Below are 16,048 nucleotides of genomic sequence, written 5' to 3'. Positions count from 1 at the left end.
TGAAGGTCTCTCGACCAATCACAATAATAGAAACAAATTTTCAGTAATAGGATATATAACGGAAAGTATACTCAGGGTTCATCAAATATGCAAATTTTACAGAAGTTAAATGGTCTTTTTTTTTTAAGGTAAATAATTGAATAGTTGAATAAAATTCGATTACTACCGGCCATTTTCTACAATTTTTTTTTATTTTTCTGTTTTCTTTCTAATTTACCTAGAAATTTGATATCTGAAAGCTACCGAGAAAGCTTACAAATTATTTTGAATTATTCACAGTTTTTTTACCCGAGCTCCCTAATAGCCTACTGTACAAAATCCAAAATTGTTGGTAAGGCTCCGAAGTCTATCAAATCAATAAGAAGAAGTGCAGATGAAAATTAAGTAAAGAATTAATTCAAGGAAATCGCAAATGTGACAGTCAGCGATCAGAACATAACAACCTATTCTATCTTAATTTTATAATTTTGATTTAGATGGCAGAAAAATATATCATTGGTTTCTCTTCCTGACCCACACTGTGTCTTGTAGATCTTCTGGAATGTACATGTATCATATGACTACTGGACTAGAAGCCTTGGCGAATAAAGTTAGAGTAATATCAGACAAAACCATTCAAACATTAAAACAAAATACATGACATGGCAAGATGTTAAAACTGTTTTTCGGGGATATTACCTTTAGAGACTGTACTGGACATTTTAAAAATGATTTTGAAGTCACGATAGCTATTTCCAGATCATAACAAGAATAACAACTTTTCAAAAGTTCAAAAGTTTGCTGGAGGATTAAGTACGGTGGCGTGAGGCCGCAAGTCGAGAAAAATTGGACTCAGAAAAGAGATGAGAGTCATCGGCCGCCCTCCCGAAACATTCACGTGATGGACCTTGGTAATACACATCTTGAAAACCGTCAGTTCCTTTCGATCGGTTCGAAGAAAGTTAGCCGACTGACTCTGCTTACATACAGTCCAAATTTCGAAAACACGGAACAATGGTTATGGCCTTTTTTTCCATAGAACGGAAGCCCTTGAAAACCCATCGAGACCACTGAAAGGCCAAAATTGAAAATGTCAGTTGCCATGGTGTCATGGCGGGCTGGTTCTAAACAGAGTCGCAGCTGACGGTCGTCTGTACACATTGGCTCGTCTTAAAATAGGTTGCAAGCGATCAAATTCCGATAGCAGCCATTTTCTCCCATGAGAAACACACGCTTTCATTCGGCGGGTTCATTTGTTTAGAACCAGGCCGCCATGACACTATGGCAACTGACGTCATCACTTCGGTAATCTATTTCCAAAATCACAACAACAAAAAATTGGCCATCTCTGTAGAATGACCCCAAAAATAAAACTCTTAAAGATCTCTGAAAAACTGATTGATACTTCTTGTCTTACTGAAATTGTACTATTCTAGAGTGAACTTTCACTGGTCTTCCAGTGATCTCTCATGAGTCTCTCAGATTACTATATCGTGCAAGCTGCGAACGCCGTCTTTGATTGGTGTTTGTCATAGACCGACACAACATTTGTGACACTACAGGGGTATAAGGGAAAATTAATCTAATTGGAATCCAAACATGGCATTCCAATGGAATCGTTACGATTCTTCAGCTTTTTACAATCAATGTATGGTAGATTGAGGACTTCGAATGAATATTCGCAGTCGCGTTTCACTCTTTCACATACTTCTTTACACACTTCACCGTATGCAATCTGAGGATCCTGTGAGCAAGTTGGATACACCGTCGAACAGAAGAGAACACGAGCCGCTGAAGGGCTGCAGGCTACGTACGTCTCGATCAGAGGCCATGGAGAGAAGAAAGTAGTTTGACTACCAACGAGTATTCCATGTGATCTGTTGTAGGACAAGATGGAATGGCACTCTTCAGGGATGACTTGGCAATTGACTGACACATCATTACTTGCAGTACCTGCATTTGACAAGAAAGAAACTTGAGTTAATAAGTATAAGGACGCCAAATAAAGTCCATCTCTTTGCCAAATTGAGATAAACACGGGAGTATTTGTAAGTGAGCAGGCGCGCGCGTGTGTGCTTGAGTTTTAATAGACGTGATTTAATAATTTACATTTTGGGCCGACATTTAATGTCACCATACGAAAGACGTGACCAGGACTCGAACCTCTGCATCAAATTGTAACTTCCCCCAATGTAGCTTGGATTACAGACGCACGCCACAACGCCCATTTGTTGCCAATACCTAAGCCTATCTAGTATGTCATTCACATCAAGAAATTCCACCCAGTTGTGCCCGAAATGAATGAAAACTGCCAAAAATCCTCATTCGACCCCTTTGGACGACACAAATAATTTATTACATTTTTTTCTTTGATTATTAGAAATAAACTACCATGAACTTTGGTCGTTTCATATTCCTATACTCAGCCGCGTATAGATGATTATTTAACAAAAAATCAACGTTTCCCAAAGGCCTAATTCTGCATCACGGGACTTTTACAGATTTTTTTTAAATCAGAACATCCCTGATTACCCTCAAAAAGCAGCTTACACATTTGGACCGTTGCTTGAGCATGCACCCTCACAATTCAACGTTCCAATTAAAAAAATAATAATCAGTAGTAGCATTCTACTAGTTTCTACTGTGTGTATGCTGGTGAACCAGTAGAGATTGTAAACATGGTAAATAGCCTGAAGAGTCAACTGGTTTAGATATCCATGCAGTCAAAACCATGAAAATCCATCGGTACTAGTATTTAACGACAGCATGATGAAGAAAAGTAAAACCGATAGAAATCAATAGAAACTGGTAAAGTATAATGGTTCTGACTATCTATATACCATTACAAACCACTCGGTGCTATTGTTACCAGCACCATAATTCAAGAATAATTCTCTGTTTTGATTTTTTAATTATTATTCTTATATTATTATTATAAGGATTTTCGACCTGGGCTACCAATACGAATCAACCACGAATAGGGCAGTGACATATACCCCCTGTACACAAGGTGGCTTACACTTAAGTTTTTTTTATTCTTATGCACCACTTTCTCTAGATCTCGTCTTGTTCACATGGTACTCCCGACATATGGGTTCGAATTCGGGAATGGATCAATGGATTGCCTAAAAATTATTGTGAAAAATATTCATAATGCATCTACGATTCGGTGTTTGCCGCGCTTTGAGGAATTGGAAACGCCATTTCTGTCAAGGGCCATATGAAGTGCATGTATGAGACCACACAAAGTGGTCAACTTTGTTCAAAAGCATGACAGTTGTCATGGTGGTTGACCCCTCCATTATTGTGTTTAGTCCGGCTAGATACGGAACTGGATATTACAGTTATAATTACCTGGAAGATGATGTGCAACAGAAGTGTCTCGGTCAGGATATGTTCCTATCACTGGATAAAAAGAAATACCAATTAACGGATTGTAATGAATAAAAGTAGTTTTTACCTCTACAGCTCCCCCCCCCCCCCCAAAAAAAAAAGTCTCTCTGGTATATGGGTGAATTAATAAAAAAAAATGAAAATTACTCTCAATTAAATGTATGGTAATAGGAAGCTCATCTCAAGTCCTAACTTCTATAAAAAAAGATTCATCGGTCTCGCTTCAGCGGTTTTGAATACACAGTATATTATGTAATAATGGTGCTTTTTCAGCCCATTCCAAGTTTGCATACATGCAGTACTGATACCACTGCTGGTTCTGCACTGCCTAGCATATCACCCCCCTTTGATCATTCAGAATCGGATCAGTTACTTTCCTGAGCTGTCCAGGAAATCTCCATGTTCTAACCAGGTTCATCAAATCCCAACCTTGAGCAGGTTATGAAGGGCAGCAAGAGTACTTGACAATTAATATCAAGTTTGATAATGGGAAATGCACAATGACAGAGACAAAATGTCACGTGTGTTTCATGCCCAATTCCAACAATAATGCATTCTTGATTTCATTCCTTTTTTATCATTAAGTTAATGGGCTCAAATTAATTCATTGCACCTTTTTGAATGAAATAAAACATCAATTTTCACAAGTAATGTTCGTTTTCGCAAAGTGTGATACACTTGTAGTTTGCTCTTCATTGTTCAGCTTATTTACCTATCCATCATTCATATTTTCTTTTAAGTTGGTGCACTGATCCCCTATCAATCATTAAAAAAAAAAATTTTGACGGTTATTACCCTTCTGCACATGTTCAAGTTTATGATTTGATGAGTCTGGATTGATCAGGGAAATATCCCTGCTCAGATCATGGATGGTAAGGTGGGATTTAACATGTTAAAGACAGTGCAGATATACAGCAGTGTTGCAAACTTGGAATGGCCTGAAATGCATCACTGTTGCGTAACACAACGTTGCCAGAACTGGCACAATTATGCTTTCTGGCATAATTTCGACCCTTTCAGCATAATTTATTATGCCGGCATAATTCTGGCATAATTAGACCTTTTTTCTGGCATAATTTCGACCCTTTCAGCATAATTTGGGGCATAATTAGACTTTTTTAAGCAAAGAACCTGGCATAATAATAGCATATTTAGCATAATTTTGATCTATTTGATGATTGAAGACCTTTTTTTTTTTTTTTTTTGCTTGTCAATTTTTTTTCTGGAACGAAATCCTTTATTTGTGATTGAAGACCTTTTTTTTTTTTTTTTTTTTGCTTGTCAAATTATTTTGGCGGACGGTTTTGCCCCCCCCCCCCCTGTGGAAAATCCTAGAGTCCAAAACGGTTTGGCATAATTTCGCTGCTCCTCTGGCATAATTTGATATTTTTCACTGGCCACGCTGGCGTAACAACATGAACAAGGTGTGTATTCAAAACCGCCGAAGCGAGACTAATGAAATTTTTATAGAAGTTAGATTATGAAATACGCGTTCTACTCTTGTACATTTTGATTGAAAATACTACCACATTTTGGCATTACTTCAGCCTATGACAGAGGGGCTTTTTTTTTTTGGGGGGGGGGGAGCTGTATGAGGGTGTATGAGACGTTTTTCGATATGATTTACTATACATGTATATGAAACTTAGATACATTAAAGCGAGTGATTATCAGTATATTTTTTGCAAAGAAAAATGGATTATAACAGAAATGACATAACATCGACGTTATCCTGCTGATTTCATGTTACAAAACTTGAATGTAAGATATATTCCTCGGCCGCATAATTAGAAACTGTTCTAAAGAAAAATGAAAATGTTACTACAGTTATTTGAAACTAAGTCCCATTATACATGTGTCAATAGCCACTGGTGCGGTGTTTAAATTGTGACATGGTCCATGTGGTATTGCAATTGACAAATGAACAAAGTCCTCACAATTTCGTGAAATATTTGTTTGTAAGTAAGTAATACAGATGACCGACGGTAGTAATCTTTCTGAAGGAAGTGATCAATATGATCAATACCTTCAGTGTAAGAGGATCGACTTGGTTTCAAATTGCACTGATCGACCAACTAATTAATTTGGAAAAATTATGATGCACTCCGAAATCGAATGGACACATCAATTTCGCAGTATCAAATCTTTGAGCATAGACTTTGTATTGTTTTTAACATCAATATTCAATGTTTAAAGTGACGCACTTACCCTTTTCACACTTGGGTCCGTGGTAGTTCAGCGCACAAAGACAGATATAAAAGGAGAAACCAAACGGGGAGAGTTGTTTCTCGCAGGTTGCTCCATTAAGGCACGGATTCACAGCACATGGGTCTTCAAACTCTGTATATCACATGATAAAACTCTTAAGATATGGTGATGCCCAATGGCTGTCGGAAGCAACGCTATCCTCGCCTCATTTTCACAGATTACAATATATACAATCCCTCATAATTATTTTAGAATATTCATCAATCATCACTGAAACAGATACACAAATTGTAGACAAGTTCGATCGACCAGTCATCATGTTATGTTTGCACATTAAACATTTTCCATTACCTCACCATTCATAATTTAGTCCTTAGATTTCATTCCCAATATCTTTTTATCCCAAAGCTAGACATGTACATATCTTTAATGAGCATCCTATCTATAGGGATAAATTGGACAGGTCTCATGTCTCAAGTTTGTATGTCTACCAGACAATTTATTGATACGTCATCTGGTCATGGAAACTATGGGCATGTAAGAGATTTGAATCAGCGCTTTTGATTTATTTTTTGTCGCAAGATCATACTTTGATCTTATCGTTAGGAAACAGCCCACATTTAACAAATCCAATTTCGCGAGAAAAAAATCCTCGTTGTAAACTTAACTGTTGTAAAAAACAACCAAATAATTAAATAGTTGATCGTCTTACCATTTTGACAACTGATTCCATAGAATGGGTCTGGGCATCGGCACAGAATATGATCGTTGACCTCGAAGCAGATCCCACCATTCTGGCAGGACGAGTTGGAACACAAATGATGTGTGTCTGTGTACAAAATCATTGCAATAAACAGGAGTAGTTGTAAAGTTATGGTGATGCTCCTACTATTTCTTTAAAAGCAGAAAATGGAAGCCCAGTCTCAACCGTTTGTTAAAAGTGTAGAATCAGTGCTAAGAGCGTTCGGGTCTGCTGAAGCAACTAGGTTGCACAGTGGTGCATGATGGAATATGGTGGTGATGAGGTAGAACAACGAGTAGTGCAAGAAGTAGAAGTACATGTAGCAGCTGCAGTATACTAAGTAGAAAGTAGAGGTAGTCATGGGGTCGTCTTAGCAGCAATAGACATGAAAGAAGTACATACATGATACAGTGGTCAATGTGACTGTTGCTCCACTGGAAAGGTGGAAAGGGGGGGGGGGGAAGAGAAAGTAGAAAAAGGAGGAGGAGAAGGGGGAACAACAACAACAACAAGATGAAGAAGGTGAAAAGGAAGAAGAAGAAGAAATTGACGAGATGATAATGATGATGATAACGATGAGTGATGATAATGGTGATGATGACGAAAACAAGGGGAAGAAGAATCAGAGGAAGATAAGCTAGAAAATACAAATTTAGTACCAGAAACATATTTCATTACAATATCTAGAACTATAACCTCACCTCCCTCGCACACACACACACAAACATTCCTTCCCTCAATACTCTATAAAAAAACTAGATTGGTCTGGAACAAATAAAACAGGAAAAGTTAGTCTCTAACTTCGATAACCTACCTTGGTTGGATGTCAAGGAACTACGGAAGCACACATCTTCACTATTTGATTCGGGCATTGTCTCGCAGATTCTATTCCAAGTCTCGTTGAAAGATCTATTCTCGACGCAACGGGTCCCGACGTCTTCGCAAAGAGAGCGACAAGGAAGAGGAGCGGGGTCGACCAAGATGAAAGGCTGGTAACAGGTCGAAAAGAGGATGCGGCACAGTAGTCGTTTGGCATCAGGATGGCAATGTGTTCCAATATCAAACGAAAACTGGTAGTAAAGATTTGCGCCGTCACTCGCAGTCTCCCCAAGGCCAAACCGATTTGGAAAGAAAGTGGTGGTGTATCTGAGGTATCTGCGACAGCTAATTATTGGTATTGGGACACAACCTATATTTGTTATAATTAAAAAATAGTACAAACGAAACAAAAAAGTGGCAAAAATCAAACGAATGGTACATGAAATTAGTGGTAGGGTTGTAGAGGTGGTGTTGGTGATTACCTAGCTTGCATTAGAAACAAAAAGGATAAAAATCAACGCTACACAACAACTGTTGTTTACCTATAGTGTTACAGGCGTATCCCTACACAATACTGGGTTTGATGCATTCTCCTCGCATAATTTAAATTCTGTATTCATATTCAATGTTTTGTACTTTATTATTGATTTATATACTACGTATGAAAAATGAAAGTTGGAAGAAAAATAAATATTTACTTTACAATGATATTTAAATCCGCTAACATGTACATGTATATATAGTGCTTAAAACAATGGAACGACGTCTCTTTACAAATGTATTGAACTAAAACCATAGTAATCAAGATAATTATACAAATTACAGAACCGATGACGTTACATCTGTATTATTTAGGACAAGAAAAGTTTAATGAATGTAGACCTATCGCATGATATGTAGGCCTACTGTACCAGAACTCATGCGAGATTATTTCCAGTTTCACATATTTGAAAAGAGTCAATCAAGGATTTTGATATAATCATATTCAAAAGAAATTGATATTCCAAAAGAATAGTGACAGATAACGTCGTTATCTCTAAAGGCCCGTTTGAATATTACCCACATTGTACTTGCAAATTGATCAACACCTTTGTGAAAGTTCACAATGTCATGACTTTATTATTTTACAATAAATTGCATCATTTGATATTTTCAGTGACTTGCTTGTATGATTCGTTTTTCATTTTAAGAAAAAAATAAAATAAACTGTTTTAAAAATACGTTCCTTACCATTTTCCTGCGTAATTTCGAATGGAGTTGTGGGTAAAACGGTTGCTATTGCTTCAGCATGATTGGTACTTTCGGGTCTCGAAGAGGTTGCAAAATTGTGAACCGAATCTTCGGGTGGTTCAAATCCTGGAGTTTTTGACGAGTTTATAGGAATACCGGTTAACGAATCTGAAATCGTTGTGGCGTCAAATGGCTCCAGACCTGGAGTGTTTGCTTCTATCTGAAAGTGTGATCCTCGAACAGAAAATAAGAAGTGTGAGGGGGAACTTATATATACTTATATTTCAAGAAAATGTTGTTCTTGATACTCTTTAAAGTAACATGTACATTTGTGATACCTACGACAGAATACGGGATATTATGAATTCGAACCATTTGAACAAAAATAAACAAAACGAACAAATGGCACTGTAGTATCATAAACAAAATAGGCTATCAAGCTTTAATATTTCAACAGACTTCGCAGTTCAATATTTCATAATTTCCAGTTGTGTCCCAACGGCAACAGCATTTTTGAGAAAACGTTAAATGTAATTATTGATCATATATTCTTAAGTGTTTTGTCAGATTTCTATTGTTTTTTAATACTTTTTCTTCTAACGTTGTTAATCAGATTCCTTATACGTCATTCAAAACATATATACCTACTCTGATACAATGCTAGAACCAGAAGAGAAACCACAGTAAAAATGAGAACCAGTGTAGCAAGAAGTACGATGTTGAAAGCAATAGCAGAACCTCGGGATCGACATTGACAGTACGAGATACATAACCCTCCTTCCGATTGGAGAATAGTAGCTCTCGAGTTCTGAACTTGTCTCGTACGTCTCCTATGATTGGACGGTTTGTAACTGTTTGAATTTATAGTTTGAATCGTCGGTGGCGTAAGGTCACATTCCCATGGCAATACATACATCTGGATGGAAAGATGGAAACCAAAACAAAATGTTCAAACAATGAATTTATTTTTCGGAAATGAAAATAAAATACCTAACAGATAAAGAATGACGGATAACAAAACCTTGCCGAATTTCTCGATCGATATCTGAAAATTCACTGTTCTCTCCTCTATCCTGGTATGGATTTTTTTATATCATCACAAGATTAATATCATTCATAGATCATACACATCCATGTGATCTATGTATAATCTAGTGGCGGATCCCATAGAGCTCTTGTTTTATACTTGTGGTGTCCTGAATAATAAGTTTGTATCAAAGTAAATAGCCATTAGGTCAAATGGTATTTATACTGAAAAACGAAATGGTTATTTTACCATTTGACCATTCACTTATCTGACGAAACATGACTAGATGAATTAATATCAGATCAATTACAGTGATGAAGCTATAGACCGAATCATCGATATAGAGCAACATTTTATCAGGGATTTGATTAATTAAGACATGCTAGGTGCCTTGCTGACTGAAATTGGACAAATAGATTGTAAACCGAATAGCAGACATGGATGGTAGATGAACGGACAGATCATAGACTAGATTGGTTTAGACGAAACGGTTATTTACTCTTCTGGCTATTTTTACGAAACGTCGATGAATGGATGATACGATGGATAATATATATTGTTAAACAATTACTATTTGACACACGAAATAATGTGAGGCGATACGAGTGTTAAGTAGCGTACTTCTCAACTAGAGTAGAAATGGGGACTTGGGAGCATAAATTCTCAAAAAGTTTCACGACCAAGAAATATTAAATTCAATTGCAATTCAATTCCTTATTTCATTTGCATGCAAACATAATACCGAGTAATACAATAAAATACAAATTAAAGAATTTACTTTTTTCCAAAACATTATTTTAAAATGGAAAATATTGAAATGAGGGTGGTGGTCACTAAAAGCAATGCTTGTAAAGTGTGGGTCCCCCTTGAAAATATACAAATCAATTATTGGGTACTTAATACACGAGTATATAACAATAAAAAAAAAAAAAAGTAACATGGAGTAGATCAAACTAAAGTTCAGATTCACGGGGGGATAAGAATAAGAAAAAGAATGGAAAGGAAAAGGGATGAAAGTTTATATCATATTCTGTATTATTTACCAAAACTATCGCAAAAATTGATTTTGTGTATTGAAAAGATCACAACTTTTGCTCGCTCGCTTCACTCACTCGAAGCTGTTAAGAAATTTTGCCCCATACGCCATGTCTGGACCTCTTAAATGTTTGCCTAATGACGCCACTCCCACCCCCCCCCACCCACACACACAAACGTGCTCGCACATCCACGCTTACGTTGCGTACATTCATTTAAATATGTAAGATCTCTAGTGTTATTTAAAAGATGATTACCTACTGGTTTATTACATTTTGACTGCAACTTTTGACTCGCGCATAAAAAAATTGGCTTTATTAAAAATCTCATGTCATTTTATTTTCTTCCGGATCTCTACGTGTGTTCGTTTCAGACCGTCCCCCCCCCCCCCCCTCTTACGTTATGGGTCAAAGTAGACATGGCTTACTGATAATTTACGATTATGTAGACATGTAAAAGGTCGACCCCTGTTCGTGTCACTAGCACACAGTCATCTCCCCGTTTCCCCGCAGAGATGAACAATGAAAATAAATAAAGAAGATCACTTGATCTATTGCCATATTTTTGGGGAGGTGGTTTTGTCTTGTCATTTGGAAATAAGTTTAACTTGTTCATCTTTCGACGGCTATATGAATCACTGAACCACGAAAGAATCAGAATCGGACATTATTGATTTGGGAAAAAAGCGTCACGCAGAAATAAAAATAAAACAAACAAACAATCCCAATTTTGTGTATTCAAACGAATATCTTCATATTTATTCTTTTATTTAGGGCCATAGAAAAGACGTATTTCCAGTTAAGGATATTGAAAAATTCTTTGTTAATCAAATATTTCTGTCAGGTTTACAACTTAGCCCTCCATGTATTGTGTTTTTATGGTAGGTTCCTTTTTTGCGGGGTGTTTTTTCTTTTTCTTTATTTTCTTTTTTCCTTTATTTTGTTTTGTCATCGAGTAGGTTAATTGGAACCCTTCAGAAAACACAAGATAGATAAAGAAAATTAATGTGGTGTCTGCGTAAAAAGACAGATTAATTTTCATTGGAAATAATATAATGTCAAAGAAAATTTTGATTTTTAAGACATGTGTATGGAAATTAAATATTTCCTTTATAATATCAGAAGTCAGATTTCTTCCTCTTTGGCTCGTTTATGTTATGCAAACTGGTTATAGCAGTGTAGTGATACAGAGTGGGATTAGGATAAAGAGAAAATTCGTTATGAAATGAATTCTGAAACAAAATCTCGAAATGGAAAGATAATTTAGATTACGAATGCCATAACGATAAATGGTGAAAGTATAAAATATTCCTAACGTCGCGTCGGTTCTCTTGGAGGTGAAGTTTATCAGGAAAATAGTGAAATACAATCTGTAAATAGAACATTCAAAACAAAAAAAAATATGTATGGTTTACTCTAAACCAGGTGTTTTACGTCACTCCCGAGTGAATAAAAACGGCGTGAAAATATTGCTTTTATCACTCACTGGCGTGCAGGTGGGGGCCTAGGAGTCATGCCCCCCAAAGAAAGTTCCATGATCCCCCCCCAAAAAAAAAAAAAAAAACGATTAAAAGAAAGAAACTGAAAGGAACATGTGTAAGATATGAGATCATTTTATTATATGTCAAAATATCTCACAAAATGTCATTTTCGTTTTAAAATGGTAAATTTTGCCCACTCGCTTCTCACTCTCGGACATTTTATTTGTCAGACATGCTATGTTGCGCCCCCTCGATATTTCCGTTTCATTCTATTCTTTCAAAAAAATAAAATCGCTTTGCTTTCAGCAAGGATTCAGAGACATGATTCAACCCCCCCCCCCCCTCTCTCTTATCTTTTTCCCTTTACTTTCCTTCGTATGAGAGCAAGGGTTATTATGGAATTATTGACAACAGTGGCGTAACTACTGGCAAAAAAAATAGGGAAGGAGAAAAACAGGGAGAAAGGAAAAAAAAACGTATAGCGGGAAAGAAGAAATTATTGTTCATTATAATTATGTTATGTTATATTATATTACATAAGAAACATTTTTCATAACTTTATGAAACATTATTTGCTCAGGGCATATGTCTTCATTGTTCCGGGTGCTCGCATTGTCTGTTTAACGAGATATATGATCCTGTTGTACTAAAACCTCCCGTTTTCAAGTCAGTATACACGCACTTCGAGTTATTATTGTTTTATGTAGTGACATATACTTCTTTTTCATGACTACTTAAAGTTATTGCCCCATTTTAAGGTCTTAAAGTGTCCTTTTTTCTAATCTGAATATGACAAATTTTCAGCTCGTGCTTCGCGTTCGCATCATTCGGTTAGTGAATTCCTACAAACAAGCATTAGAATGCCTCTCTTCAGGTCTGAATTTCCTAAATATTTAGCTCGCAATATTTGATTAGTGAGATGCGTATGATAATCATGATTACAATGACTACAAACGGTGCTTCGTGTGTTTAGAAGTAATTCTAACAAATCAGCATGCGCTTGGCTCTAAAAATATCCCTGTTTGGGGTCAATATATACAAAACTTTCAGCTCGCGCTTCACGCTCGCATTGTTAGTTTAGCAAGACAGGTACGTATCATGATTACAAAAACTTGGTTATAATGTCCCTTTTTAAGGTCTGAATATAAAAAATTTTCAGCTCGCGCTTCGCGCTCGCATTATTTGATCAGTGAGATGCATATCCGTTTAATGGCACTGTCTTAAAAACGTCTTAGGTCAGTATACCTAGCAAATAAGTGACTCAAAATTTTTGCTGGTGTCCCCCCCCCCCCTCCAATGCCGTGACCCACGGTACGCCACTGATTGACAATGCACTTACCTGAGGCACTTCGAATCGCTCTGTATCCCCTATGGAATCAGAAATCAGTTTCCATGGCGAATTTTCCATCCTGGAATGTTTTTCCCAGCGAAAGTTCTTTCCTCTCCAAAAAATTATTATGAAAATATCATGTTATGTTCAATCTTTAACCATGTTTGAAGACGACAAGCCGTCAATAACGGGTCAAAAACTTTCGGCGATCGAGGAAGGTTTCATGTAGGAGTTGACTGAATGATGAGCAAAGTAAATTCCCCAACTGCTTCTAACACATCCAAGACATCTACCCCCAAATTAGGAGTCGTGTGGGGTGGACACTTTTCATGAATAATTGAAGTTGCGGAATGCGGTGCGTCCCATAAATCATTTATTCTGCGAAATGAGAGATCGAGATCGTTAACAGTAAATCAAATTGTTGTGCGTTTTATTCGAATGCTGTTGTTTTTCTTCTGTTCTTAATAAAAACTATAGAGGATTATTTGCTTTTTACCTCCATGAAAAGACTAATGACGTTATGGAAGTCCCCGTCTCAGTCCTTGAAGTCCATTGATAAAACGGATGGGAAAAGAAACAGCACCCACATCCCACAATGCGTTGTTGAATGGATCAAACCCTCTCGAAGATCATCGCTAACGGAAGGTTGCGAAGAGACGTTGATTCATACAATCAGCAAGACCATCTCAATACCAAAAAGAATTTAACTTTTAAACTACTGTAGAGAGAATTGCCACTCATCCATCCCAACCACCCACGCAAATATAGACATTAACCATGCCAATAGACAGTCGGGTAAATAAAACATGACTGCATGATGTTGACGAATAAACAAAATCATGCCGGAGAATCAATCCATTCTACAAGTGTGGTTATTTTTTTTCCTTCTTGGCTAAGCCTTCTTCAAGCTGCTGATACCATCCAAACAGGAGAATGCGAGGAAGAAAATAAATCCAAGTTCAACGGCATACACATCAAACAAAATACCTCCTAAAACTTCCGGTTGGGGCTGATTCTTTCCTTTCACAGCGAGATCATTCATGGTCATATACTAATCTATCATGTGTATGTGAAACATAAAGATTGATAAGGGAGGGCCGACCGAATATAGCTGTGCTATTTGAGAAGAAAGACAGCACGCGAGAAGAAAGTTGGACGAATCGTGGGTAACACTTCATGCACCGTCCGTCACCATGGTTTTGCCACGGTCCCACTGGTGGAACCGACTCGGACCGATCAAAAGCTATTACGTTACTTCCAATGCTACCATCGGTCGGTTTAGAGTCGGTTTCGGTGGTGTGACTGTATCAGTTCATCGATTTCCTGATCGCTGCCCGGGTCGGTTTATTTTCAATTCGTCTAATGCCAATTCGTCCAATTTCCAACTCGTCTACTATCATTTGGTCTACCATCAGTTCGTCCACTATCCACATGGTCTAATTTACCGATTCGTCCACTCACCATTTCGTCTAATAACCTGTTGGTCCAATAGCCATTTAGTCCATATGCCATTTGGTCTAATTGGACAAAGTGTTAATTGTGCAAAATGAATGAAAATAAAATGGATATTAGACCAACTTGTTATGAGACGAAATGTTCATAGACGAAATGGTGATTAGACGAAGTGATGATTGTACCAAATGTTTACTGGACCAAATGGTTGTTAGACGAAATGTTGATGGACGGAATGGCATCAGACTAAATGAAAATCGAAGATGTGGTGAGTGGACGAGTTGGCAGTAGACGAATTGGCAATTTACCCCTTTTCGGGTGAAAGGTTGCCGATATCTCACGGACATAAATGGGCCATTGCCTCGTGAGTGTCAGTGTAATAGGCTAATATCATGAATGTGTTTATCTTAAGTCTAAACAATAAGATAGGATGATGATGACGAACTGTGCATGTCGGGCCTTGGTGTGACGTTGCAAAGAAATCCATCTCTGCAGCTTTTCGAAGAAAACAATACGGCAACAAAATCGTGACAACTCCCCCCCCCCCCCCCTCCTTCGTGTGGAGTCGTGTGGGGAAAAAACTTCTAATATATTAAAGAGCTATCATTTTTTTGGAATCGTTAATGCAAATATCAAATTTTGTGATAGATTTGCCATAATATTTAGAAAATCATATTATATTCCACCCCCTTTTTCGTTTCTCTTTCCTTTCTTTTTCTCCCTTTCTTCTTGGTCGTGACTGCTTTTTTTGGGGGGGAGGGGAGTAATGGCCCCAAGCACGCTCCCCCCCCCCCACTCAGTACATCAGCAGTGGGAATAAAGAGTACGTAATTATATTTTAATTATTGTCTTTGCCTTTTCGAAGCCTAGAGTTGTTTATTTTCCCTCCATTTCGATCTAGTTGCTATATTTTGTAGTAAACTTTCTTCGTCCATTCTTGTCAAACACCTGTTCCCCCCTGCTCGTATTCTCCCAGATCCTTGCGCTGCGTTGCCCAAATCAAGCTTTTACATATGGCTACATATTAGCATAGGTTAGATTATAATAGAAAGAAAAGATGTAAGACAAGCTCAAAATTTAGTGTTATTTCATTACGCATATCGGAAATCAAATAAATACCAATTGGGGTGGTGGCCGTGGTGGCTATCCTCCTTCTTGAGTGTGGATAGAAACCTTAGGGAAAATGGTCTGGGAATATGAACCCCAACATTTCGTCTATGATGAATTCGGTAACCAGTGATTCCTGACTTATCCAATACCCCCCCCCCTACACTGTTAAAAAACCCTGATTTTACAGATAAAAAAAGAAGATTTTGCAGAAAGCAATTACAGAATCATTCTGTAAATTCATAA

General features: G+C 37.3%; 1 protein-coding gene across 1 annotated transcript; it reads right to left on the bottom strand.

Moving 5' to 3' along the window:
* Positions 1-208: 208 nt before the first annotated feature.
* On the bottom strand, positions 209-14,314 carry LOC129271459 (neurogenic locus notch homolog protein 2-like). The gene is made up of 8 exons (XM_054908811.2): positions 13,253-14,314; positions 9,020-9,287; positions 8,372-8,605; positions 7,137-7,511; positions 6,293-6,409; positions 5,581-5,712; positions 3,334-3,384; positions 209-1,932 (listed from the first exon to the last, which is right to left on the bottom strand). Exons 1-8 carry the CDS (start codon positions 13,319-13,321, stop codon positions 1,562-1,564), a joined length of 1,617 nt encoding a protein of 538 aa, XP_054764786.2. The 5' UTR covers positions 13,322-14,314; the 3' UTR covers positions 209-1,561.
* Between the last annotated feature and the right edge of the window lie 1,734 nt (positions 14,315-16,048).

Source organism: Lytechinus pictus, chromosome 2 (assembly GCF_037042905.1).
Source record: "Lytechinus pictus isolate F3 Inbred chromosome 2, Lp3.0, whole genome shotgun sequence".
NCBI lineage: Eukaryota > Metazoa > Echinodermata > Echinoidea > Temnopleuroida > Toxopneustidae > Lytechinus > Lytechinus pictus.
This window is presented reverse-complemented; position numbering and strand designations above follow the sequence as displayed.